General features: G+C 35.5%; 1 protein-coding gene across 1 annotated transcript in view; it reads left to right on the forward strand.

The window, feature by feature from the left end:
- The window catches only part of Smp_158300 (hypothetical protein), a gene marked incomplete at both ends in the record, with an annotated part of 53,960 nt that overhangs the window by 20,094 nt on the left and 7,804 nt on the right, over positions 1 to 26,062 (forward strand). The window contains 7 exons of the mRNA XM_018789289.1: positions 6,832 to 7,034; positions 10,203 to 10,445; positions 13,459 to 13,537; positions 15,911 to 16,033; positions 17,617 to 17,787; positions 18,872 to 18,948; positions 22,553 to 22,878. Of these exons, the coding sequence (XP_018654747.1) occupies positions 6,832 to 7,034; positions 10,203 to 10,445; positions 13,459 to 13,537; positions 15,911 to 16,033; positions 17,617 to 17,787; positions 18,872 to 18,948; positions 22,553 to 22,878 (1,222 nt within the window). The remainder of the gene's footprint in view (positions 1 to 6,831; positions 7,035 to 10,202; positions 10,446 to 13,458; positions 13,538 to 15,910; positions 16,034 to 17,616; positions 17,788 to 18,871; positions 18,949 to 22,552; positions 22,879 to 26,062) is intronic.

The raw sequence follows: 26,062 nt of genomic DNA on the forward strand, positions 1-26,062 counted from the left end.
TTAGAATTTTAAGTTCATATAGTATCGTCCGAATAATCACTGTTCTATCTTTACATAAACGTAATTATCATATATTTTTTCTGTTATTCGCCCGTACTTCTTATCATTTATTTGTCGTCTACAAATACAACAAGAGATTCTGTTAGTCAGGAATTCATTCAAAAGGTTTTCGTTTGACAGTTAGGTACAGAATGTCTATGTCAAATTTGTGATTTTGTTGTAATTTGGACTAAATTCCATGTAATTCAGTTCTAATCTGCCTGAGATCAATAAAACTCAGTGAAATTATTATAATAATGTTTCTTGTTTACCCCCTATATAGGCTGATGTACTCGACTTTAAGTCATAATTCAGCTGTATAAAAACTATAGAACCTATTCAGATACCCAAACCCAATTTGGTGCATTTGATTTTAAAGTGGTGGTCAGACAACGAAAAGATAACTTTGTTGACCGCTAAGCGCCATCTTTCCACACGTGATCAAATGTACCAAGCTGTACCAAACAGAGACATCGTCTAACATGGCGACCCCTTACACCAAACCAACGATGGACTCAAATAGACCAGATTACCATCAGTCATCTTTGGAGAGGCTCAATAGAAGACTGCCGCTCGTTCTAGAATGCCTGTCTGGACTCTGATCATGCTCTAATACGAGCATGCATTTGCTTTCGCCTCATTCGATACGGAAAAGCATATTAAGAAGACCCATTAAAATTGAACTCATTTACGAGAAAGCCAAACGTAGATTCCAGGAATAACTGAAGTCTTACTTAGGTAGTTCTGAAAATGGGGTTGACCCAAATGTAAGTTAATAACGTACTCCTGTTACCTCCAATGGAGCATAGGCCACCGACCAGGATTCTCCAACCCACTCTGTCCTGGGCCTTCCTTTCTAGTTCTGTCCAATTTTTGTTCATTCTTCTCATGTCTGTCTCCATTTCTCGGCGTAATGTGTTCTTTGGTCTTCCTCTTCTCCTTTGGCCTTCAGGATTCCATGTGACGGCGTCGGTTGACAAACAGTTGTTTTGAGTTCCAGATGTTCTTCAATTGTAGATACGCTGCTCTTGCTTTGCCGATCCTCACCTTCACATCTCTATCAGATCTACCGCGTTCATCAATGATGCTGTCCAGATATGTGAAGATTTTCACATCCTCCAAAGCTTCTCCGTCAAGTGTGATTCGATTGGTGCATTCTGTATTGTATCAAAGAGTCTTGCTTTTCCCTTTGTCTATATTGAGACCCACTTCTGCTGAGGCTGCTGCTACACCGGTCGTCTTCTCCTGCATTTGTTGTTGAGAGTGTGATAGAAGAGCCAGATCATCTGCGAAGTCTATGTCGTCCAGCTGCATCCTAGTTGTCCACTGTATCCCGTGCTTCACTCCAGATGTTGACGTCTTCATGATCCAGTTGATGACCAGGAGAAAGAGAAAAGGTGAAAGTAAGCAACCTTGCCTGACACCGGCCTTTACCTCGAATGAGTTGGTGAGTTGTCCTCCATGCACGATTTTGCAGTTTAATCCATCGTAGGAATTCCGTATGATATTGACTATCTTCTCAGGTAGGTATGCCGTAGTGACGAAGAAGTCTCCATAGTGTTGTCCTGTCCACGCTATCAAATACTTTCTCGTAGTCAATGAAGTTGATGTAGAGTAATGAATTCCATCCAATTGATTGTTCCACAATTATCCGTGGAGTTGCTATCTTGAATTTGTTGAGTTTGTCAGTATCCCGAAGAAAAGCCGTATAAAACTTTGGTGATGTTTTCCACTTCGTTGTGCAGTGCTTATTAAGTTTTAATTTCATTTCGGCGACCAGCAAGTGATGATCTGATGCTATATCAGCTCCTCTCCTGGTCCTCACATCCTCCACCGTCCTCTTGAAGTTATTGTTGATTCAGATATGGTCGATTCGGTTCTGCGTAGTGTGGTCCGGTGAAGTCCATGTGGTTTTGTGTATGCGTTTGTGTGGGAATATAGTTTCGCTTATGACCAGCTTATTGAAGCACATAGGTTTGCAAATCTCTCAGCATTTTCGTTCCCTACTCCCAGTCCATTTTGTCCCATGATGTCTTCGTATCCAGTGTTGTCCATTCCAACCTTGGTATTTAAATCACCCATCAGAATGGCCAGGTTCTTTGTTGGGCACTTCTCGACGATCGACTGCAGCCTATCGTAGAATTGGTGTTTAACATCTTCATCGTGGTCGTTGGTGGGCGCATAGCTTTGGATGATGTTCATTGTAATGCCCTCTTTCTTTGTTTTGAAGGAGGCTTTGATGATCGTTGGTCCATGAGATTCCCACCCTATAAGTGCATTTCGTGCTTGTTTGGACAGCATCAGTGCAACTCCTTGTGTATGTGGATCATTTTCTTCTTCATGGCCGGAGTATAACAGAAGCTCTCCTGAAGCTAATCGTTGTTGTCCAATGTGTTTCACTGATCCCAAGCACCTCCAGGTTGTATTCCCTCATTTCTGCTGCAATTCGAAAGACTCTTCTTGACTCCCACATTGTCCGGACGTTCCATGTACTTATAAAAAGTTTTTCTCTGGTTGTTAGAAGGGGCATCGGCCTTGTGACTTCCGAAGAATCTCGGCTTTCATCACTGGGTGTCACAATTCCTCCTTCAACTCCCAGTGCAGAGTTTAAATGGTTTGAATAATATTTTCTGGTTAGCGTCTTTTAGCGAGTTGGTTTTCTACGGGATGGGGTCACTAACACCATGTCCAAACCTCCTCCTTTACACGGGCCTTGGAACGACAGTAGCCCCCGGAACAGGATAGGGGAGGAGTTAACCTGTGCGGACTGCCTCCATATTGCTTGAAGCCATCCTTGCCTATAAGTCAGATCTAGGTTAATCAAAAGTCTCCGGAACGATCGTGAGCAGTGATGGGCAGCGAAAGCAAAAGGGATGGAAATGCAATGGTTGTAACACAATTCACTTTTTCAGACTCATAAAAGAAACTGGAATTAAGAAGTTAAATGTAAGTAAGACGATCTCAGAAAAAGACGACAATTTCGTCTGCTCTCAGCCCAGACATTTAGAACAATGAGCGGAACACTTTAAGGTGCAGTCCAGCTGGCCTTCAGCTACTCTACAACTACTCACCATTCCAAAACTACCTTAAAGGAACATTGAGGTAGGCCCCCCGACTCTAGTTGAAGTTCAAAATGCTATAGCTAATCTGAAACGAGGAAGAGCAGCTGGTCCAGATGGATTGACTTCACAGGTCTGTAAGTGTGATAAGGTCGACTACTTTACGGCTTCGAAACTTGGACATTAAGAATAGAGGATACTCGTAAGTTACTAGTAATTGACCACAGATGTCTTAGAAATATTGCTCGCGTCTGCTGGGATCAACGGGTAAGTAATAGTGAGGTTAGACAAACGGTATTAGGGAATGATGGTAAATCAGTTGATGAGGTTGTAAATCTCCATCGACTGAGATGATTGGGCCACGTGTTACGCATGCCTGAACACCGGTTACCACGACGCGCAATGCTGACTAGTATTGGGGATGGTTGGAAGAAAGTTAGGGACGGCCAAACCAAAACGTGGTATCAGTGCTTGAAGTCACTAACTTGTGGTGTGAGCCATGTTGGTAGATGCAGACTACTTGGTTGGGGTCCGCGCGATTATTGTAACCAATGGTTGGAGACTCTGTGTGACATGTCTCAGAATCGATCACAATGACGTAGGTGTATACACTCTCTGTCTTCCCTTAAACTGTGAGATTGAAATTGCTTTATAGCTTTCTTTCTACGAACTAATTCTTTCTTCCTGTATTATATCGTTATACACAATCTTTCTTTTGTACCATTGAAGTAACTACTTCTATGAATTTGGTGTTCATCTTGTTGTGCTAATGAGGTGTGGCAAGTTGGACCGATACTGTTATATCTTGTGGCCGAGTGAATACCTAGTTAATGTATGACGCGATAAGACCGCCAATTAGAGAGCAACGAATTGTCGGTTGGAACAGTGACACACGAAACCGTACGAGCAGACTAGAGTGCTAACCGGTCCTGCGATCTGCCTAGCCCAGCCAGTTAAGTCCAAAACACCAATAACAGCCTCAGTGGTATGAATCAATATTCACAAACATACTGGGTTTTTATATACCAACCAAACAGACCACATCGACCCGTAAAATAGAAAATAATATTTGTACAATATTTAGCCGGATGTGGCTGTGAATAGTAATCAATAAACTGATGATAACTCAAGAATCGTATAATAATAGTTCAAAGGTCAAAATAAAGCTAATGATAAGAGGAACACAAATATGATTAGGTTAGTTACAATAGGAAATATACATATTACATTGGTCCACAAACAGTCCTCAAAATTCACCATTCACAATTCTCTTCGGGATACAACATATATGTTCCTGGTCCTACATTGCAGCTGACTGACTACTAAACATTGGTGACTCTCATTGATTACACCACTTAATACAACAATATCACTTATTATATGCAAACTTTGGAAGTAGTTCATCTTTTTTATCAATATTCATCTACAAAATAGTGATTAGTGAGAATAAGTGAAAACGAAAACGACAGATTGGTGATAATCATTTTAAATCGGTCAATAAATCCAATTCACTTCAATGAAAAGAGATAATGAATGGATAAAAAGGAAACAAATAGAAATGATTACTATACTATTATCTGCTTTGAAGTTTGTTAGATTTTTGGACGCAAAGGAGATCACATTCTACGGGAGTAGAATGTTGTAGTCAATTCAATCGTTTTCATTATGATGAACTAGCATCATCTCATGATGATTAATTGATGATAAAGTAGCACTGAATAACTATCTCATCCATACTCTGGGGTTCCAAGATATATATATATATATATATATATATATATATATAATCTGCATCATTTGTTCGTAGTTATTAGTTTAGACCCGTAAATCCTTAGAATATATAAAAAAATTAGTGCGGCGAAGAGGATTCAGTTGCCAGATTGACTTATGAATATAAATAAAAAAAATTATACTGTTTTTTATCGGGGTTGGTTTAAGAAAGTACAATTACAGTAATAGAATAATGACTAAATAATGTTCATTTGTCTTTTTTTTCTCTCAGGTGAATTTTATGTACAGACTTTAGTACATATGTAGTAAATGGCTGTGATTATTTTTCTTTCATTGGCTTTTTTCCTGTTATTTGTCATATAAATACATTAGACAAATTAAGTATTATCAGATTAAGAATATTTACAGCTCCGGATGACGATGTTGGAAATGTTGTCGTCTGTGTATACTGGTTGGTTTAATTGTGAAGCTTTGATAACGTTATCATTACGTGCTTTAAATGGTATGTGGTGACGACTTTGTTCAAAAGGACAATGAAACCTTCATAACTAAACCACTCAGTCCAAAGACCACAACACCATCATAATTATTATGGGGTAATAATATACATCGAATTAACTGTTACATTCTTCCTTATCTAGTAGATTTTAATCACTACAGTTCGCTATATTTGACGCAAATAAAGACTGGGATAAGCTAATGAACAGTATATGTATTCTAAACAACCACGGCACCGATGTACAGTAATACGAACACAAGAGTTCGTAACGAATCTGCATGATATACTTATTATGTCTTCTTGATCCGCGAACTATCTTTGTTTGATTAAGAGGATAATAATCGATATAGATAGGTTTGGGCATGCTACTGTTACAATTATGTCTTTCTGAAAGTTGCATTATGTGAAAATTGTGAATTTATTCCTCAATTACTCAAGTATTCAGGTTTCGCCTTTAAAGTTTTAGTCATTATTACATTATCTCTCTTAGTTTAGGTAGATTGGGACATCTGGACTGTATATATGATAATGGTTAGAATATATACTTATCAAAATATTGCTTGAGAGTTTTAGTAAAAGTAGCATTACTTTATATGGCTTGTGTCATGATTTTGAACCGTGCCAGTGGTACATATTTACGTTATTGAATCGAGCTACTTATTAGTAGTTAACATTTATACTAAATACTTTTGTGATAGAAAATAATTTCATGTTAAGTTTCAAACGAATACTGATGTCAACTATTGGTAAACCATTTAAGGTCAACAGACACCAGAAAGTTGTAGTGGCTAGAGGTTTATCAGCATTGTGGCATTGATGTTATAAACATATCAAATAAGGGCTTGTGTCGTTGTTTTGTGCACGATGTTATTGAAACATTAAGTCCAATTTACTGTAAACCCACACCCCTTATCTCATTGCTTTTTTATTTCTGTTAATAAATGTAAAATTTAACTGGTTAGTGATGTCATAATTATATTAGAATATAATTTAAGTATGTTCGACCCGTTTCATCAGTGATATTTGATATGGAGATATATATAATTTTGAATGATTATTTAATCAAGGTTTACTAAGATAAGAAAATATTACAGGAAAGATCAGCACCACTTCTAGCAACGTTTATTTTGAGCATTGTTTTAGTATGTAGGGGACTCAACACTTCTTTGTGGTCACACTTTCAAACTTCCTTCAACCTTTTTTAATACAAGCAGGAAAGTAGCCTGATGCAAAAATACCTGACTTATATCTATGCACACAAATTTGTTACGGAATTAAGTAAATTTACAGCTCTTTGATTTATTAATAATGACCACTTTATGTTAGGATTCATGACTTCACCAGTTTCTTATAATGTCTATTTCACAAGTCTTTGAATACCTATTGTGAAAATTTTAAGGGTTGTCTCTACATTACTTCACTGAAGTATCTCTAAATATATCTATTACTGACTTGTCTTATTTGTTCAATTGCTTTTATTCCACTGTACACCGAAACTTTTAGATCTTAAAAGCCAGTATTGATAAAACTTCACAAATATCTGATCCTGATCAACCTTCATTTAATGATTCTAATCGAAAATTATCCGGTGAACGTCAGTTTCAAGAAGCAATTATCAATACTATAGCCGAATTTGCTAAAAATCTTCCAGACACGCAAAAAATCGAAATATTGAAATTTATATTGAATTTTGAGCCAATGGTTAAGTAAGTATATGAACAGTCCCAATATTTAATCTAAATCTTTTCTATTTCTGTTATTTTTCATTTTAAGAAAAAATAATAAACTGGGTTTATGTGTCTGTATTATAAGATGTAATCACACTGTTATTAAACGCTGAATAGCTAATGCAGTAAATTCGGAACATATATATATATATATATCAGTTGAATTTATCACACCATATTAGTAGAAGTAGTATTAGTATCAGAGATAGTAAAAAGATTGGGGATCAACAATACAATTCGAAGAGAAAGAATGGACTCGTCGAAAAAAAGTATAAGATGATTTTGAAGCTCAAAATCTAAAGGAGAATAAAGAGTGAGACATGCCATCCCTCCTCTCACATCACAATCATCAGGACCTCTAATAGACAATATTCATCTATCAACACTGCTCAATCCAGTAGTCGATAAGTTCAACTGGTGCCAGATATTGCTCTGGAGATCTCTAGCTATCTTCCGACCTATTATTACGAGAGTCAGGGTTTCAAGTCGAAGTGCGTGGTGGTTGAGTATATATATATATATATATATATATATATATATATATATATATATCCTTAGGTATGGTTTCGGTTCGAAATATTAAACAGTCTAAATAGTAATAATATTGAATATTGTATTGTACTGTATATACTGAAAAGTGAATTAACAAAAAACACCAAATCATTCGGTCTGTTATGTAATTCAATCCATTTTTTGTTTCTTTTTTTGTGATAAATAATTATTGTCTTATTGTAAACTATATCGATCACAAAGCTATTTGTAAGCTAGAATGGAACTTGTAAACAAAGAGAATGATTCCAAGTCATAATAGGTCATTCTTTGTGGTGAATTTTGCTTTAGTTACATAATTTCAAATGAACTGTATTTTTGGTATTTTTTGTGTGTGTTTGGATTGTAATGTTACGTGGCTATTTTTGGTGATTTTGTATGGGTCAAAATTATATTTTATCATCGACTATGAATTCAGTTGGATAGCTATCGGAAAATAAAGAGTATTATCTAGTTGTTCTGCTGTAGTTGAGATCTTTTCATCAATGTAAACAACACATGAACTTGTACAGGATAGTTCATAAATCTTCATGTAAACGCGATGCCATTGATCTAATGAATAGATATCCAGAGCTTTTATATATTCAAGTTTTCAGTGGATATTAGTTTAATGGGAAAAATACTTTAGACGTTTAAAACCTAGCTCATTTACTAAGTTTACGTTTAAGTATTTAAATTTCAGTCACATTATGAATATACTCAATGAAATTTGGGAATCTGATTCGACTCTCAGGTTAAATGGTTAAGCGTATGGTTATTTGGCTTCACTCCTTCTGTAGAGCTTCTACGGTTACTGCCGCTTTCAAGCCCGGATAAAAAAGGAGGGTTGTGCAAAGCGCAAGAAACCTCATCCCGCAGAAAACATTATTTAGAGAACTCATAGAGAAAACAATGTAAACTGTTTAAACTCTGTCTTGAGAGTAGAAGGACTTTCATCCAGAAGAATTATGACGCCTCATGATGAAAGCCAAGACTCTTCGGAAGTCATGAGATCTACGCCTCCTCTGACAACCAGAGCAACAATTAAGATAGGTACATGGAATGTCGAGTCACCGTAGGAGACTGGGAGGACTGATCAAATAGCTACGAAAATGAGGAGATACAACTTGGTGGTGCTCGGAATCAGTGAAACACATTAGACCCAAGCTGGACAGAAAAGGATAGATTCGGTAGAGATGCTGCCGTACTCTGGTCACGACATGGACTGAGAGAAATGAGCGATAATAGTGACAGATTCGCAAATCTATGTGCCTTCAACGAAATGGTTATAGGCTGCACAATATTCTCCCAAAAACGTATACACAAAGCTAAGTGAGCCTCACTGGATCACACCACAAAGGACCAAATCGATTATATTTGCATCACTAAAAAATTCACAAGATCAATGGAAGACGTGAGAACCAGGAGAGGAGCTGAAGTAGTTTCAGATCACCATCTACCAAGAAGCACTGGACAACTAGGGGAATAGGATTACGAAGTTTCAATACGGCCTTCCTTCCACAAACTGACGAACTCAACGAATTCAAGATAACTCTCAACAACAGGTCCCAAGCCCTACAGGATCTACTGAAAGAAGAATTTACAATGGAGGACAACTGGAGAGGGACCAAAGAAGCGCTACCTTCAACGTGTCAGGATGTTCTGGGACTCAAGAAGCATCATCATAAGGAATGGGTCTCTATCGAGACCCTGGACAAGATTGAAGAAAGGAAGAACAAGAACACAGCTCTCAACCACAGTCGAACAAGAGCAGAGGAAGCTAACGCACACGCCGATAAGCAGAAGTACGTGCAAGACCTAGCAATGACGGTGGAAAAAACTTCAAGAGAAGGAAATATGAAACAACAAAGAAACTGCTAGCGAAATGTGATAAGTCAGAGAGACCGGTCAAAGACAAAGGAGGCAAACCAGTCAATGAGATTCAAGGACAGAAGAACAGGTGGGTAGAACACCTTGAGGAACTCTTGAATAGACCAGCTCTATTGAATCTTAGTGTTTTACCTGAACTCAAATTTTCGGTATAAAGATGAATAGTATTCTCCTAATAAGTCTAAAGAGTTGAACACTGCTCTTGTGAATCAATTTTTGCCCTTGATTTTCACTAACGTCTTCAGATATTGACCAGAAACTAATATGAAATGCTTTTCAGAATAGTTGACATTCTTATCGTGGTATATATAACAAGTTTTTCATTTCTCTACGGTAATGGCTTTTCTTGTGTTTGATGATATTTAGATTCTCATTTATATATTAGATCAAACAATTTTAGGTATTTGGGAAACATGCCTCATGCATGAGATATTAATTAAAGTTGTTCTTTTAAGCTTAATGAAATGTTTGAGGGTTATTTTTTAGTTATTTGATTTTGGTACCAAATAAGATATGAATTATGTCTTTTAAAAGTTATTACTATTGATGCTATTACCTAAATCGGACTACTCTTTTTTCTGCTTTAATGTCACACCATTTTTTATCGCATTATTGTGGTAAGGGTTAACGCACATTTGTGTCAGTGTCCGCTTTGATTATGACATTGTTGTTTCGGATCTCAGTTTCTCATTATCTATTGTCCTTTTATTATTCTTTTTCTTTAAATAGTTATCACCCAGAGTATGGTGATCGTCCGAAACCGTTAATTATGGTCCTTTTACAAACTATGCTAACTGTCGCCACACAGTATAAAACAGTAGCCATATCGAACGCATTGAATTCGGACTTTCTAAATCTTTTATTACGTGGTGTCGCTATTGATCCAGATCCCGTCATACGAATAATTGTACAGAAAATACTACATACTTTAATTGATCGACATGGGAATACAGAACAGTTGTTGACTGTTCGGTGAGTCGAATGTTATCAAAAGTACCATTATTTTTAATCATGTTGTTGTCATAGTTTACGTGCTTAGTGGTTGTGGTACTCCATACCAGATTGATACACACTAAAAGAGTTAAACATAACATACTAACGGTTTAGAAACTATTTGAAATAGGAAATAAACAAATACGGAATAGTTGAAATCACGAGTCAATTGAAGACGATGGTGAACGGTTGCTCAATTTCGTGGATTGGTTGAAGTTAGACATTACCACCGTTGGATGTCGACTTAGTGATCTAGAGGTTAAGCGTTCGCGCGCGAGACCGATAGTTCCTGGGTTCAAGTCGCGCAGGGTGGGATCGTGGATGTGCTCTGCTGAGTCCCACACTAGGACGAAACGGCCGTCCAGTGCTTCCAGGTTTTCCATGGTGGTCTACCTTCAATTGACTCATGAATTCATTATAAAATTACTTAAATCTCCACAAAACCCCCTTCTTAAAATACAGAATAATATAATGTAGGCCAAAATGGATATATATATATGGATATATATATATATATAATGTGGACTATCTCAAACTGTCATTTTCAGTTGTCATTAACAATCTAGGTTATGAAGTTTTGTACTAGGCTCAGTTCAACAGATAGTCACTTCCTGAATTAAAATCAAGTCTTATTCACATCAACATTTCATTTATTCCAATCGGCTTCGACTTGCATTTCTCGTTGAAATGGCTTAAGACTATGCAGATGTAATATTGGTTTCAATTATTTCAACATTGAATGTCTTGTTGGGGTGATCCAGAAAACTTCTCGCTAAAGACAAGAAAAACTCGGGAAACATTGTGGAGCATTTTATCCAATCAGCGTTTGATTAGAAGTTTTGCTAGAAATATCACGAAAATGAAAAGTCACATGTAGAGGTTCTGATTGACTGATAACTACACTGCTACTATGTTTAATAGCATTCTAGAATTTTCAGGAAAACCCAAGGACTTCTAAAATACTATAAAAACCCTATATTTTCTGTACATAAATGAACCTTTGGAGTAAAGTTCTTCCCACATATTTTGTGCCTTTTCATTCGTGTTCAAGTCTCTGTGTAGTTCTAGTTTGGGGGTTACGAGACTAGCTTAGGAACCAAGTATAGCGTTCAATCATCAAGACTTATCAGTCTTACCTCAGAAGTACGTGTAATGCTTTCAGTACATTCATTAGATATCCTATTCTCATAAACAATCAATGTAATTGTATGGTTGAAAAAGGTGTGTTTCTGCACGTTTCATTACAGTAGACATTTAGATAACTGGCGTGTGCTATAGATGGTGTACGTTATCAGAAAATTAAACAGGCCACTGTCTATTTCTATAGAGATTTTCTCATCCGTCAGAAGTAGGTTGGAAGGAAGCTAGAGAGGCCGAACCAAAACGTGGTATCAGTCTACGAAGTTGTTAATTTCTGGTCTAAACCATTTTGGTAAAGAGATACTACCAGGCTGGGGTCCGCGAGATAGCCGCAATCAATTGTTGGTGACTTTGGTCGACATGTCTGCGAATCGCTCACAATAACACAGATGGATCCACGCTTAACATACTCTCGGTCTTAAATTCCTGTATTCCTTTATCCATGTCTCTCCACTCTTTTTTTTCAAACCATATTCTCAATGTTAATTCTCCTTTTTATCATTGTTAAAACATTATTTCGTTTCCTTTAATTATTTTGTCACAATTTTAATGAGGTTTGGTAACGTGTTCCAACGAACCTCTGGGCCATTCTGTATGTTGATGATGTTTGTCTGTCTATTTTTATTCGTTATCATGATTTGTTATTTCGTATAGCCTTCAGCTGCATAAAACTAAAACTATAATATCTCACATTGTTCTCGTTTGTAGTTCACACCATTTCTTTCTTTCTTCAGTTCTTTGTTATCAATTACTGTTAATCTATCAGTGTTAGTCAATAGTCGTCCCATCAGCTACGATTGTCTTTGCTTGGTAAGGTATTCAACTTCTGGGAACTAGATCACCTGTACAAGATGTTTCCCACCCACTTTTTTTTCTGATTGGCTCCTGGTAATATCACTAACTCTCAGTGGTAAAGTTTGGTTGATGAATAAATGTGAAATGCTATACTTGTTTACCAAGCTACACTAATTACCATAGGCTATCATATATGTAGGGAACGAAAACCGGTGGGCAAAACAAATTTATTGTTTGATGCAAACTTACAGATTGCCTTCGTAAATTATGAAAGCCGTACATCAAATAAGTTATATGCTCATCTTCCTTCAATTGTCTTTTACATACTTCATGATTCTTAAAATTTTGTTGTTATTACAATTGCTCTCCATTCCCCTTCCTGTTCATTTCAATCTTCTGCTGGCATGCATTCCACTTCCGAATGGTGCTACATGCTACTTATGTATGTCAATATAAGTAGCAACACTACACATATTGTAAAAATTTCCACTGTATATCTGTCTATGACAATTGATGTAAATCACCGTTGTCTAAAATCGATTTACTGATTGAAGATAAATAACCTTATTCATACTAATTTGATGCCACACTACATCATTTTACCACTTAACCAATACAATCCATATTACAATAAATGAAACTGCATCAAATTTTTTATCGGCAACGTACAGAAAATTTTTTATTGAACGTTGGACAAACGGGATCATAACTTTTCCTGTTCAGAATAATATTTTTTTATACAGAATAATTAATTTTGTTACAGAAATTCTACAAAACAAATCGGTTCAGTGGTTAAGATTTTCGATATCATTCATTCTCATAACAGTGCCAGTTAACCGATTGTAATTGAATTACTAGCAAATTCGAGACCACCAGGTCACTTAGATTCTCGTCTTTAATTTAAATTACGTCTATTTCCATCATTCGCGTATGTATTTATTATATTCTAGCGAAATAAAATTTTGAAATGTTCAGAAAAATGACTGATTGGTTTTATTTCCAATCCCCTTTTGTCTCTTCTTACTTCTGTTTCATACGTGTTTTATTATTGCTTAAGAATTTACGGTGAGAACGGATTAAGCAATTATTTTATCTTGGAGAAGCCTGAAAGACAAGATATTTTATTCATGAAAAAGGTAAACGTATTGCTTTATTTATAGTTGAATTGTTTTATGTTTTTGAAAACTTTATTTTCATACTATATATATATATGCCTTCTGTGATGTAAAACACATTGACATAATTGATGCAATACCAGTCTCAGGATTAACTTAGCCAAGAACTATCTTGATTTAGATATGACTGTCTTCCTGCTTCAGTTTGCTTGTTTTTTTTGTTAACAGGGTATCTGCGAACCTATTTAAAAGATCAACTTATCCATATAAAAAACAAGCACGTTAGGTTCGTCTTAATGTTTATTTAAACTGGTCACATTGCCCAGATCCTCATTCATCACGAGATTTATATTGCTCTTATTAATGTTCTCTGGAAAAACATTGAAAGCTTCACAATAGATGGTATATTTTTGTTGAAATCGCCCTTTTAATTTATAAGTTGCTCTGATCATCTCGAAAATACAATTCTTTTTTCGTTTCTTAAAAATTATGAAAATGAAATATGTAACAAAATTCATTTAAAAAATATCGTATACTAAAATGTCCATTAGAGAGAAGCATTGTATAGGTTCAAAAAGTATACTGAAAAAGTAATTATCCTGGTTTTTATTGGATTCCTCGATTATTGGACAAATAATATTCTATATCAAAGTCATATGAAAAATCAGTTGACAATGAAGATTGCTACAGAAATTTTCCTCTTAGTCTGACAAACCATAAATATCTTTTAGATGTAAAGATTGCTTATGGGCTTCGGGCAGTTAAGATTCACTTTGTCTCCTGTTTCTTCACAGGTGGCTAACACTGGGATTAAGTATATGATAATATGTGAATTGAACCGTTGAACACAACACTTTCACTTAATATGTTGTTTTTTATGGTGTTAACAGTTACGTTATGCAGTCACATGAGTTTACTTCTGATAAATACGTTTCTTATATGGGTACTCAATGCAACTATTTGATTGAGAAATCCAAGAGTAACCGAGCTGAGAATATACCTATAACTCATCCATAACTATTTATCTTTTTAATGACCGGAAGAACAAATATTTGATCAGAATAAAATGAATTCATTTGATTTTGTTAGGAACTGTAGTATTTCTAAATAAAAATTGTCATAAAAGTTTAAAGTTTTGCAAGGAAAGTTGATTAGAAGTGAATATGTATCATCACATTGGAGCAAAGCAACCACGAAGTTAATAAGATTAAGAAAAAGTGATTCAGATAGAAAAATGTGAGCTGGAAAATTCTAGAGCATTAAAATAGTAGATAAATTCATAGTGCTACGAAGTTTTACCCAATTACGTATGGAAGCTACTAAACACGGAATAATGGTTGTAAGGAATAGCATCAGTTGACGTCAGACTATTAAAATTATGAATCGGAAAGAAATGAAAATGATTTATTCGAAATATGAGAAAGGATTGAAATAAACGATAATGGTAGGCGGCATATGCTCCTCCGCGAAGGGTAACAGGCGTAAGTAAGTAAGTAGTAAAATGAATGTAATCTTACCACATTAATGAGGTACGCATCACTGTATTCCTTTCATTTGAAAGTTTTTTGCAACCGTTTGTACTACTAAAATACTGTTCAAAGTAGGTAAATTAGCTTAGACTTCAATCATTTAATTATAACTTATTGAGCTATGCCTTAGTGATTAAAGATTTCTCTACATTCAACCATTAGACAACACGTTGAAACTTCATACCATCTAAACGGGTTTAGGTAGTAGAATTGTATAAACCTCACATCTAAAGTGTGACTCAAAGCCAAGTACATAAATCTGTACTTGGTTTATGAATTACATTTTATATATTATGATTACGTGGATTCTAATACTTCATCTCTGCAACCAGTCTGACATATAAAGTATTTTTCTCATCACTATAGGTGAATTTGCCAATAAAACAAATATGCAATTGATTTCTGTTATATTTAGCATTAACCGATGTTTATTTGTTTATCTCGTAATCTTGATCGGATTCTATCCATCAAGTGGGAATGTGATCACACTGGTGCGAGTGACTGGGCATCATGATGCATATTATCTTCGATTTTTTATGGTTTGAGACAATCGACATGGCGAAACCATAGAAATAGCATCTGTGCTAGTAGGTAATCACCACTAAGGAGTATCTACAATTTACCAATGTCAGTGTAACAACAGGGCACAAACCGATCTTGTCGATCAGTACTAGTAATTAATATCTGCTGAACAATGATGGGTTTTCCTAAAATTTCAATTAAAGCGAATGCATATATGTATATAGTTGTGGTTCTGGTAAATATCATCCTCTGACGCATCATCTAGCTCTAAACGATGAATTTATTTAATTAATGTTGATGATAGTAAGATCTAAATTTCTTTCTTTCTTGTGCCTTATCACAGACTGGTGTGTTATTTATTGAAAATATTTACCATCAGTTATTAGATCCTAGTAACAAAGTAGACAATTTAGAATATCTGTCTTGCACTGTTGGATTGGTCGCATTAGAAATGGGTGCAGAACAGGTTAGTTGTTGTAATTTTTTCTCTACACTTTATGCTATTCTAAATACAAAAATGATGAAATGAAATGTGCTTTATTCTTTTGAATATTTTATTAAACTAGACAGTTACATTGTTTTATAGATTTAAATACGGTTTAGTATCATAATAGATCTAAAAAAATCGTTATTCACGTGTTACCACCCTCATATTATTAGCAATAAATTGTTTTGATTGGATAGTTTTTTGTTCTAACGTTTACTTTCATCACTGCGTAGAAATTAAGGTGTATAGTCATACAACTGTCTATGCTATGATTCCTCGTTATCACATATCTATAACGAGTGTACATCTTCCAATTCTCGCGTTTAGCATCATACTTTTAGAACATCAAGTCAAAAATCCAGTGATTCATCTTTCAAACCTAAATCGACTCATGATATTGTTTTGCAGTCAGCGCACTGCTAATTCAACAATCTTCGTGTACCTGAAACTCCTAGTAATTTTTAATCTATCTAGCTTTAAAACGTGTTTTACCTTTTTTCTTTATTTTATTTCGACGATATTTTGATACAAATTTATTTTCTGTGGAGACTTGTTGTCTACTGATGTGCTTGGATTCAGCTTATTGTAAATGTTGATGATTTCGTTGTATTTAACATCGTGTATGTATACTTTAATCTTTCTTAACTAAAGATATCTGACTGAATCCAGTTAATACTACACACAATAATGATTAAGCTCAGTTATTGACTTTTTGTCAATATGTCAACATGACTTAGAACACGGAGCAGTTTACGATGCTATCTGTTTTTAAGTATAAAATTTACTTAAATGGTAGTATAATAATTGAAAGTAAGACTATGGAACCAATTGTTTACAAAAACCATGCACGTACACTTAAATATAAATACAAAAGTATTGCACAACTTGTTAAATGAATAAAGTTAGTAACATACGATTGTGTGTGTACGATAAATGGCAATGTCTTATCGATTGGCAATTCACACATCTTCAAATTAAGAATAATTAGTTAAATCAGGGTCACACGGCTTAGTAAGCGTTTCAAGTATTATTCAGTTCGTCAAATTATTTTAGTTATTCTACATGCCGCTAACGGCGAATGCCTACAATTGGTGTTTCACGTAATCTGAAACTTCAGTCCCGAATTCTTCTGACTTCAATATTATAATCTAGGTCGGCCTTCTCGTTTAATATCATGTTTTACTAGTATCAGTGTTGGCATTAAGTTTCAATCGAAATCGATCCTATTACGTTATCATCACAACTACTGTAACTAATCATTCTGTTAGTGTTAGCAAATCTATGTAATGTGAATTACATTTTCTGGAAACGTATTATCTGCAATAGGATTTCTGAGTGTTATTTTTGACTTTTCAACGGTTAAATACAGGGTTATGGTTTTTAACTTCTGTTATATATCTTTTGTTTTCTTTCCTAATTGCACTAAAATTTCAAACCATGGAACATTAGATGATAAAAAACGCATCAAGTGCAGTTTTTTCACAAAACGTTCTATTTCACTCTCGTTTATTTTATTTTTTGTTTAATAAATTAATTCTTTCCTTCTTATTTTTTTTCAACAGGTTATTACAGAATTGTTTCGTTTAATCTTAGCAGTTCAAACAAAAATCATTGATGAAAATACGTATATGCCGTTAACACATCGCTGTGCTTTACATGCATTACTAGCTAGCACAATAACATTACTTGTTCAGCTGATTAATCTTCAATCACTTAGTGAACATATTTATACTGTAAGTGACTCTTGGTTATTCGTCATAGTAGTATATCGAAATATATATGTGATAGTGAATACGATGAATGAAAATTTATTGACGATGCTCTCGGGTCTATATCCTTAGTCTAATGTTTTTATTACTGATCTCTGTCATATTTTATAAATACTTCACCAGAAGCTGATGTCATTTATGGAACTATTGAAAGCTTTTAAGAACTAGGAGACTATTTTCTTTTCATTTGGAAATCGTTAGTTGCTCGTACCTGCCATCTTATATAGAGTTGGATCCATGTTTCTTATGTATTTTTGGTAATCCAAATATCCTAATATTCTATGAACCTATCTCTAACTGAAAAATAATTACAGATAATTTGACGAATCAAATTCACCATCTTTTGACAATATCATTTACGGGAGCTATACAATTGTCTTCATGGCTATTTAGAAAATGCTTGTAGTCTATTGATAATTAGAAGGTAGCTTCACCACAAAGTGTTTGGAAATTTCAAATGTCACCAGAAATTTATGTAACGGATAAAGTTAGTGAATAATTGACGGTTTAAATATATGGAAGATGATTGTCCACTTAACGAATATCCAGAGGGTGAGGAGGAAATGGAAAATGTGGAGTTATTAAGAACAACTTATTATTGAGTATAAAAAATTATATGGGAAATTAGGCCCATTTAGATCTTGAATATGCTACTTCTGCATGCAGATTTCTGTCTTCTACGCTTAAATTTCATAAAGTGTCTCTAATTTGCATAATTAACCGATCATGGTTCACTAAAATTAACAGGAGTTCACTTCACTTCCGATACTGTTGGTGACACTGATTACGTTTGCTCATTAGATTTTCAGGGTACGTGGAAATCTTGAGGGCAATCTTTAGTGGAATCATATGGAATGTTTGAAAATAGAAGTGAAACATATATCTACTGCTCTCCATATTTCGGTGCTACCTTAGCAGATGTTAATTCATGATCTTCAAATTTGACAAATCCCCACTAACCGCATTTATATATTACGAACTTCAGTAATTTTTTCACTGTATCTTTGTCGGATTTCCTACTTAGTTTATTTTCTTCTACTTTTAATAGGTTATTCAACGTAGACGAGACATAGCGCCGTGGTTACTGCCTTCTGTTGCATTTAATCGAACAAATACCGTGGACAGGTAGTTTTTTTTATGATACTTCACATATGTTATTCATCAATTTTAGTTTTTCTTTAATTCGTCCATGTCAATTAACTATATGCAGATAATATTTAGTACAAAACTGTCAACAGCCGCTGATGAGGGATGTCTGAGTAGCTAAGGTGTTTGACTTATAATTATTAAGACTCAAATTTAAACCCTGTCCCAAATAATTTCGTTTGAATGACGGATAGTATCAATAGCCAATTACACGAATCTGTACCTGGTTAATGAATTTTTCCTAGTAAACCTATGCTAAACGTATGTTGATATTGTACAATTAAAAGACTAAGGACGGTAGATTTTTAATTAACAGACCCAAATAATAAAATCCAATCGAATAATTGTTCACTGGATAATCCTTGTACAAGGCTTGTATTTGACACACATCAGTAGCACTCGACTGCTCTCACTAAAGTAGTAGATGGAGCGAGGTTTGATTCTATGATCTATTGATATCAAGCTGAATATTTTAACAACAACGTCTACACTACAGGTTTAGATATGTTTCATGCTATGATGTCGCAATTTGTTGATGAAATGCTGATATTAGATATAATTTACTTATATAACCACGGGTTTTGAATCTTTTTTTGAAAGACAGAAAGCCAAAATAAAAGGTTAAACATATTAAAGAAAACAAAACTGTCATTTTTATACAAAAAACCTTGACCACAACATTAATTCAATCATGATTTTTCATAAATCTGCAGCTGATACTATTTCTTAATGAAACATTATCTTGGTACTGGTCAAATCAGTCAGTCAGAGCACAGTAAAACCAGCTACATACATGCATCGATTCAAGTTACCACATTATATTAGCACAACAAGATAAAATACCACGGTAGTGAAAGTAGTACTAATATCCGTACTGGTAGAATCAACTTGGCATGGACAAGATTATTTTAGAAGATGCAATGAATTCGTTGAATAAAAAGTATAAGATTCGTTCGATGCCGAGGATCTAATGAACGAGAAAGGATGTATGTATCTGCGTCATTGTTACCGATTCTGGAACATGTCACTAGACATCTTCAACCTCAGTCAGTCAGTCAGCTACAACGTAGGACCAGGCACATTTATGCATCGGTCCAAGTTGCCATACCTCGTTAGCACAATAACATGAACACCGGATTCATAGAAGTAGTTAATTTAGTGGTGGTAGTATATAAAAGATAGGTTGTATATGAGGATATAGTATAGGAAGGAAAAAAAGTTATGAAGCAATTTTAATCTCAAGGTTTAAGGGAAGATAAAAAGTGTATACACCTGTCATTGTGATCGATTCTGAGACATGTCACACAGAGTCTCCAACCATTGGTTACGATAGTCACACGGACCCCAACCAAGTAGGCTGCACCTACCAACATGGCTCAGACTAGAAGTTAGTGACTTCAAGCTCTGATGCCACATTTTGGTTTGGCCGCCCCTATCTCTCTTCCAACCATCCCTAATACTAGTCAGCATTGCGCGTCGTGGTAATCGGTGTTCAGGCATACGTAACACGTGGCCTAACCATCTCAGTCGATGAAGATTCATGATCTCATCAACTGATTTACCATCATTCCCTAATACCCTACATCTAACTTCACTATTACTTACCCGTTGATCCCAGCAGACGCGAGCAATACTTCTAAGACATCTGTGGTCAAATACTAGGAACTTGTGAGTATCTTCTACTCTTAATGGCCATGTTTCACAGCCGTAAAGTAAAACAAAACGAACTGCTGCGCAGTATACTCGTCCCTTGATTGATAGACGGATATCTCGTCTTCGCCATATGTGACGTAAGTTGGCAAAAGCCAAACGAGCTTTTTGAATCCGTGCTGAGATTTCATCAGACACCAAACCATTAGGTCTGATCAGACTTCCAAGGTAAGTGAGGTTGTCGACGCGTTCGACTACTTCGCCCCCTATCCTTAGTTCAGGTGTTGACGTAGGCCAGTCCTGGAGTAACAATTTACATTTAGGTGGGGAGAAACGCATCCCAAACATCCTGGCATTATTACTCAGTTCTAACAGAAGACTCTGCATTTTGCCAGTGTCTTCACCAAACAGGACTATATCATCTGCGTATTCTAAGTCGTTTAGTGGAGCCCCTGGTAGGAGATCAATTCCTGAAAATTCAGTCGACGAGAGTATTATTTCCAGCAATAGGTCTATAATGAAGTAAAACAAAAATGGGGATAGTGGACAGTCTTGTCGGACACCACTTGAGGTTGCAAAATCAGATGACAGTTTGCCATAAGCTCTGACTCGACTAGTAATGTTCGAGTAAAGAGCCTTCACAAGGTTTATGTACTTCCGAGGTACACCTTTCAATGACAGACACTGCCACAGAACCTCTCGGTCTACAGAGTCAAATGCTGCTTTCAAGTCAAGAAAAGCCATCATTGTCGGACGCCGATAAACATGCCTGTGCTCTAAGACCTGACGAATAGTGAATATGTGGTCAATGCAGCCATGACCAGGTCTGAAGCCAGCCTGATTTTCTCGTGTTTGCAGTTCACGAGTCTTAGTTAAGCGCCCGATAATTATTGAGGCAAGTATTTTAGATGCCATGTTAGTCAGACTAATCCCTCTATGGTTATCACAGGATGATTTTAGCTCCTTCTCATATATTGGGGCAATCAGAGATTGTGACTAATCGGATGGGATTACGTCCGTCTCCTAGATTTATTCAGAATATTAGTCAACCCAGTCGCTAAAATTGGGCCATCATGTTTAAAGACCTCTGGATCCAATCCATCTGGACCAGCTGCTTTTCCTCGTTTCAGATTAGTTATAGCCTTTTGAACTTCAGGTAGGGTCGGGGGCCTACTTCAATGTTCCATTCCGGCTGTCTGGTAATAGTGGGTAGTTGTGCAGTAGCTGAAGGCCAGCTGAACTGCTCCTTAAAGTGTTCTGCTCATCGTTCTAAACGTCTGGGCTGAGAGCAGATAAGGGTTCCGTCTTTTTCCGAGATCGTTTCACTTACACTTGACTTGCTAATTCCGGTTTCTTTTATTTGTCTGAAGAGTTGCCTGGTGTTGCCTACGGCCACTGCCTTTTCCATCTCTTTTGCTTTCGTTGCCCACCACTGCTCACGATCGTTCCTTAGACTTTTAGTCAACCTAGATCTTCAACCTATGGTTATCATAATCGTGAGGACACTAACCAGGTAGTCTGCATCTACCAACACGGCTCATTCAAAGATTAAATGACTTCATGGACTGATTCCCCATCTTGGTGTGATCATACTCAGCTTTTTTTCAATCTACTTGTACACCAGCATTGATTAACATTGTGCATACATTAATTCACTCAGGATAGAACTCGCAACCCTCATTTCTAATGATGACTACGATAGCGTGAGTCAATATTCAATGGTTTCTGTTTTTTAAATTAACTATAGTGCTATTTTCATTCTTTGTCATCAGCTTTTTACTATTTCATCATTCTCAATGTGGTTCACCACACAAGTCACAATTGTTTTCAAGATAACATCTTTTTGTTATTCTCTATGCTCTCTCTCTTATGATTAATAGTGGTAATAATTAATGTCCCTTTTGTTTTTTAATTTCTTTCTTTTTTCAAACAGCTATCCAACTGAATTTGAAATAAATGATGATCTATTGTTTTCATCAGATAAAATAACTGAATCATTAGTAAATACTGGTTATGATACTGCTGTTTTGTCAATTCCTTATAATCCGATTTATTTACGATTATATGATGGCAAATCTCCTGATCCACTTATCGATGGTAACATTTATCCACGTGTAAGCGGTAATGAACATTTTACAAATCAGTCAATTTATTATGGTACCGTTGATGATAAAAATTCCAGTATTGCAAACTCGACTTCTGGTGCACGTATGAATTCAACATATTTAGATGGAACAATGCTATATCGTGAAAGCAGTCGTAAGTATTTATTATGATTGGTTAATAAAGAATTCGTAGTGTCTATTTTTTAACGCTTCGTTGTAGCACTTTATTTAACAGATTTATCAAATTAGAATTATTTCAACTATCCGTATTGTAGTGGTAGATTGAAAAAAAGCTGAGTATGATCACACCAAGATGGGGAGTCAGTCCATGAAGTCATTTAATCTTTGAATGAGCCGTGTTGGTAGATGCAGACTACCTGGTTAGTGTCCTCACGATTATGATAACCATAGGTTGAAGATGTCTAGTGACATGTTCCAGAATCGGTAACAATGACGCAGATACATACATCCTTTCTCGTTCATTAGATCCTCGGCATCGAACGAATCTTATACTTTTTATTCAACGAATTCATTGCATCTTCTAAAATAATCTTGTCCATGCCAAGTTGATTCTACCAGTACGGATATTAGTACTACTTTCACTACCGTGGTATTTTATCTTGTTGTGCTAATATAATGTGGTAACTTGAATCGATGCATGTATGTAGCTGGTTCTACTTTGCTCTGACAAATTGACTGATCTACTTTGTGATTGACTTGCATCCATATTTCGGTCAAGTGTTAAAATCATTCAGATGGCCTTTAAATAGCAAAATCTTTTGTTGGAAACTGAGTTGTATGTTCTCATTTTATGTGAAACATGTTTATTCTTAGTTTGAGCTGATTTATCTATTTGAAAACATAAGCATTGGTACAAAAGAGCACCAAATACATATATGCCACACACTATCAATGAGACCAGTAGAAGTTGTCATTGATTCGTTTGAGGGCTGTGATACTGCCAGGGTGTCCAGAGCGAAGCAGGTAGTTTTCTTGGGTGGCCACACCCGGAGCCTTTGACCTGAAGGTTTAATCCACAAGACAGTGGAACAACGTCAGGAGATGTTTGGGAATCAAGGTTTTTGAACTCCCCTAAGGTGATCCTCCGTATCCACCAACCCGGTTAAAGCGCTGGACATTCGCTTTTCGTCCTCTCAATTTCGTAAACAACACCTCCGCCACGAGAAGTCAGTGAGTAGGACTTCCCTGTCCGTTGCTATATACGCTTGGCCATGGTAGAGCATTTGTAGAGGGAGAGCAGACTCTCCTTCTTTCGATCGTACCTGGGCATTTGGGGACTGAAGTCAAGTAAGACTATATCATCGATTGCATCGAAAAGTGTCTCAGCGAAATACCATGTCACTGTGTTGTTGATTTAGAAACTGCAAATAATACAATTGCTTTTTTGCGTTTCATTGTCCCTTCTCTTCACTCTTTAGTAACCTAGCGGTTAAATTATTAGCTATTCAATCATCCAGCCTCATTTTTGAAACCTCTTTCAACCACTTCGCGTTAAGATAACCGAGGTGAAGTGCGTAAATTAGAAATAATCATTTGAAGTTATTGATGGATAAGATTAAGTGTCTCCTACCATAGATTTTGAGACATGATACATGTTCTTGCAGTGAATGAACCTACAGGTGAGTCAACCTAATCCATTTTAATACAGAGTTAAAGATTCTCTTGATAAAATATAAGAACCATACATTAATTACTCCATTTGCAAATTTACACCATTTTCCTTCATATTCTGTATTCTTCTAGTTCACAATTCTTTTCTAATTCCGTTTTCTTCAAGTCGACTTTCATAGCCTTTTGTTGCCAGGATTTTCACTTCCCATTGGTGTTACATACTACTTATGTCTGTCGACATAAGTAGAAAACACCACAATCAGAATAATTTCATTGGATTATTTATCGTTTTAGATGAAAATTTATTGCAGTTATATCTTCCGATATTTATGTGGTTCAGCAAGATGCAAGATACTGTGGTAGGAACCATTCGTACTTGTTGTCGACTCGTGTGTTTTCATTGCGAATCCGTTTCTGTTGTAACAATCCACACCGTCATACCAATGACCCTTACATGCTTCTCTTTCATTAATAAGTTACAGTTAATTGAAACTACTTTTTATCAGTAAGTGACCTGTACTCAATGTGTGGTACCATGCAAATTCAAATCAGTTGTTCACTGTTTCTTATTGTAACTGAGTAACTAAAACAGAGTCATCTGTATTTGGATTTGGGCGAAACTGTTTTCATGCTCTCTGCCTCGAATTTATGTAGGTAGAATAAGGTTCAAACGTTTAATCCAGTAAATTAAAGTAGGCCATTTCAACTGTTTGATAAATTTGTTGCCATTTACTTATTTTTTTCCAATTTCAGTAATAAAAAATTGATATAATTTGAAATCCCTATTAACGTATGTACTTATCGGTGTCAATTCATCTAATTTCGACATAACTGATAACAGGCCATTCTATGCTCTATAAATATTTTATGATTTATTTGTATACAGTAAAAGTGTACTTTAATTTATACGCATACATGTGACACTGTTCTTGTATATAATGATACCTGAAAATTGAATGTATTCGTTGTTACTGTATATTAATTAAGGTTATTTTGGAACAGTTAAGCAGAATGTTATTTATTTCATAAGTGAATAGTAAGAACTTTTCCTTCATGGTATATGAATGAATTAACTTCCATATCTCTTAGTAAAAGTTTCTATTTCCGTTTTTACAAACCTGTAGTTTCGTCTGTATGTGTATCATATATTATGCCGGCAGTAGTAAACGTTTTTGTTACTTAAGAAATATACTTTCGGTCAATCACAGCTTCATTTAACGTATTGAACACACATAAACACTTCATAAGTTTCATAAAATGTATCAGTTAAACAATTAATTCTTATTGTTTTTGTCAGTACCATTGTTTACAAACATGGCCCACTTTTTAATTGGAAAACATGAGTATTTATGTGAAAACACAATACTGATTGAAAATATATAAATTTTCGATAAATTCTCTTCAGGTTCCACAATTATGTATCCAAATTAATAATCCGAAAAGAAATGGCCAGGTTAAAGGCAAAGTACATTGTTTAAAGCATGTAAATTTAGGACTGTCAAATCAAATAGAATAAAATTATTCATGTTGGTATGACTCATATAGAATGTCAACTTGAATCTGTATATATGTTAAGTAAAAATCTTAAGATCTGTGATCAGAATAAATATAGGTCAGATAGGATGAGAGAGAAATGATGGTGCTCGCGAACACCTCCCAGTGTGGCTAAACAAAGATTTGGTGAAGAAAGTAAACAGCTCACTATT

Source organism: Schistosoma mansoni, chromosome W (assembly GCF_000237925.1).
Source record: "Schistosoma mansoni strain Puerto Rico chromosome W, complete genome".
Classification (NCBI taxonomy): Eukaryota; Metazoa; Platyhelminthes; class Trematoda; order Strigeidida; family Schistosomatidae; genus Schistosoma; species Schistosoma mansoni.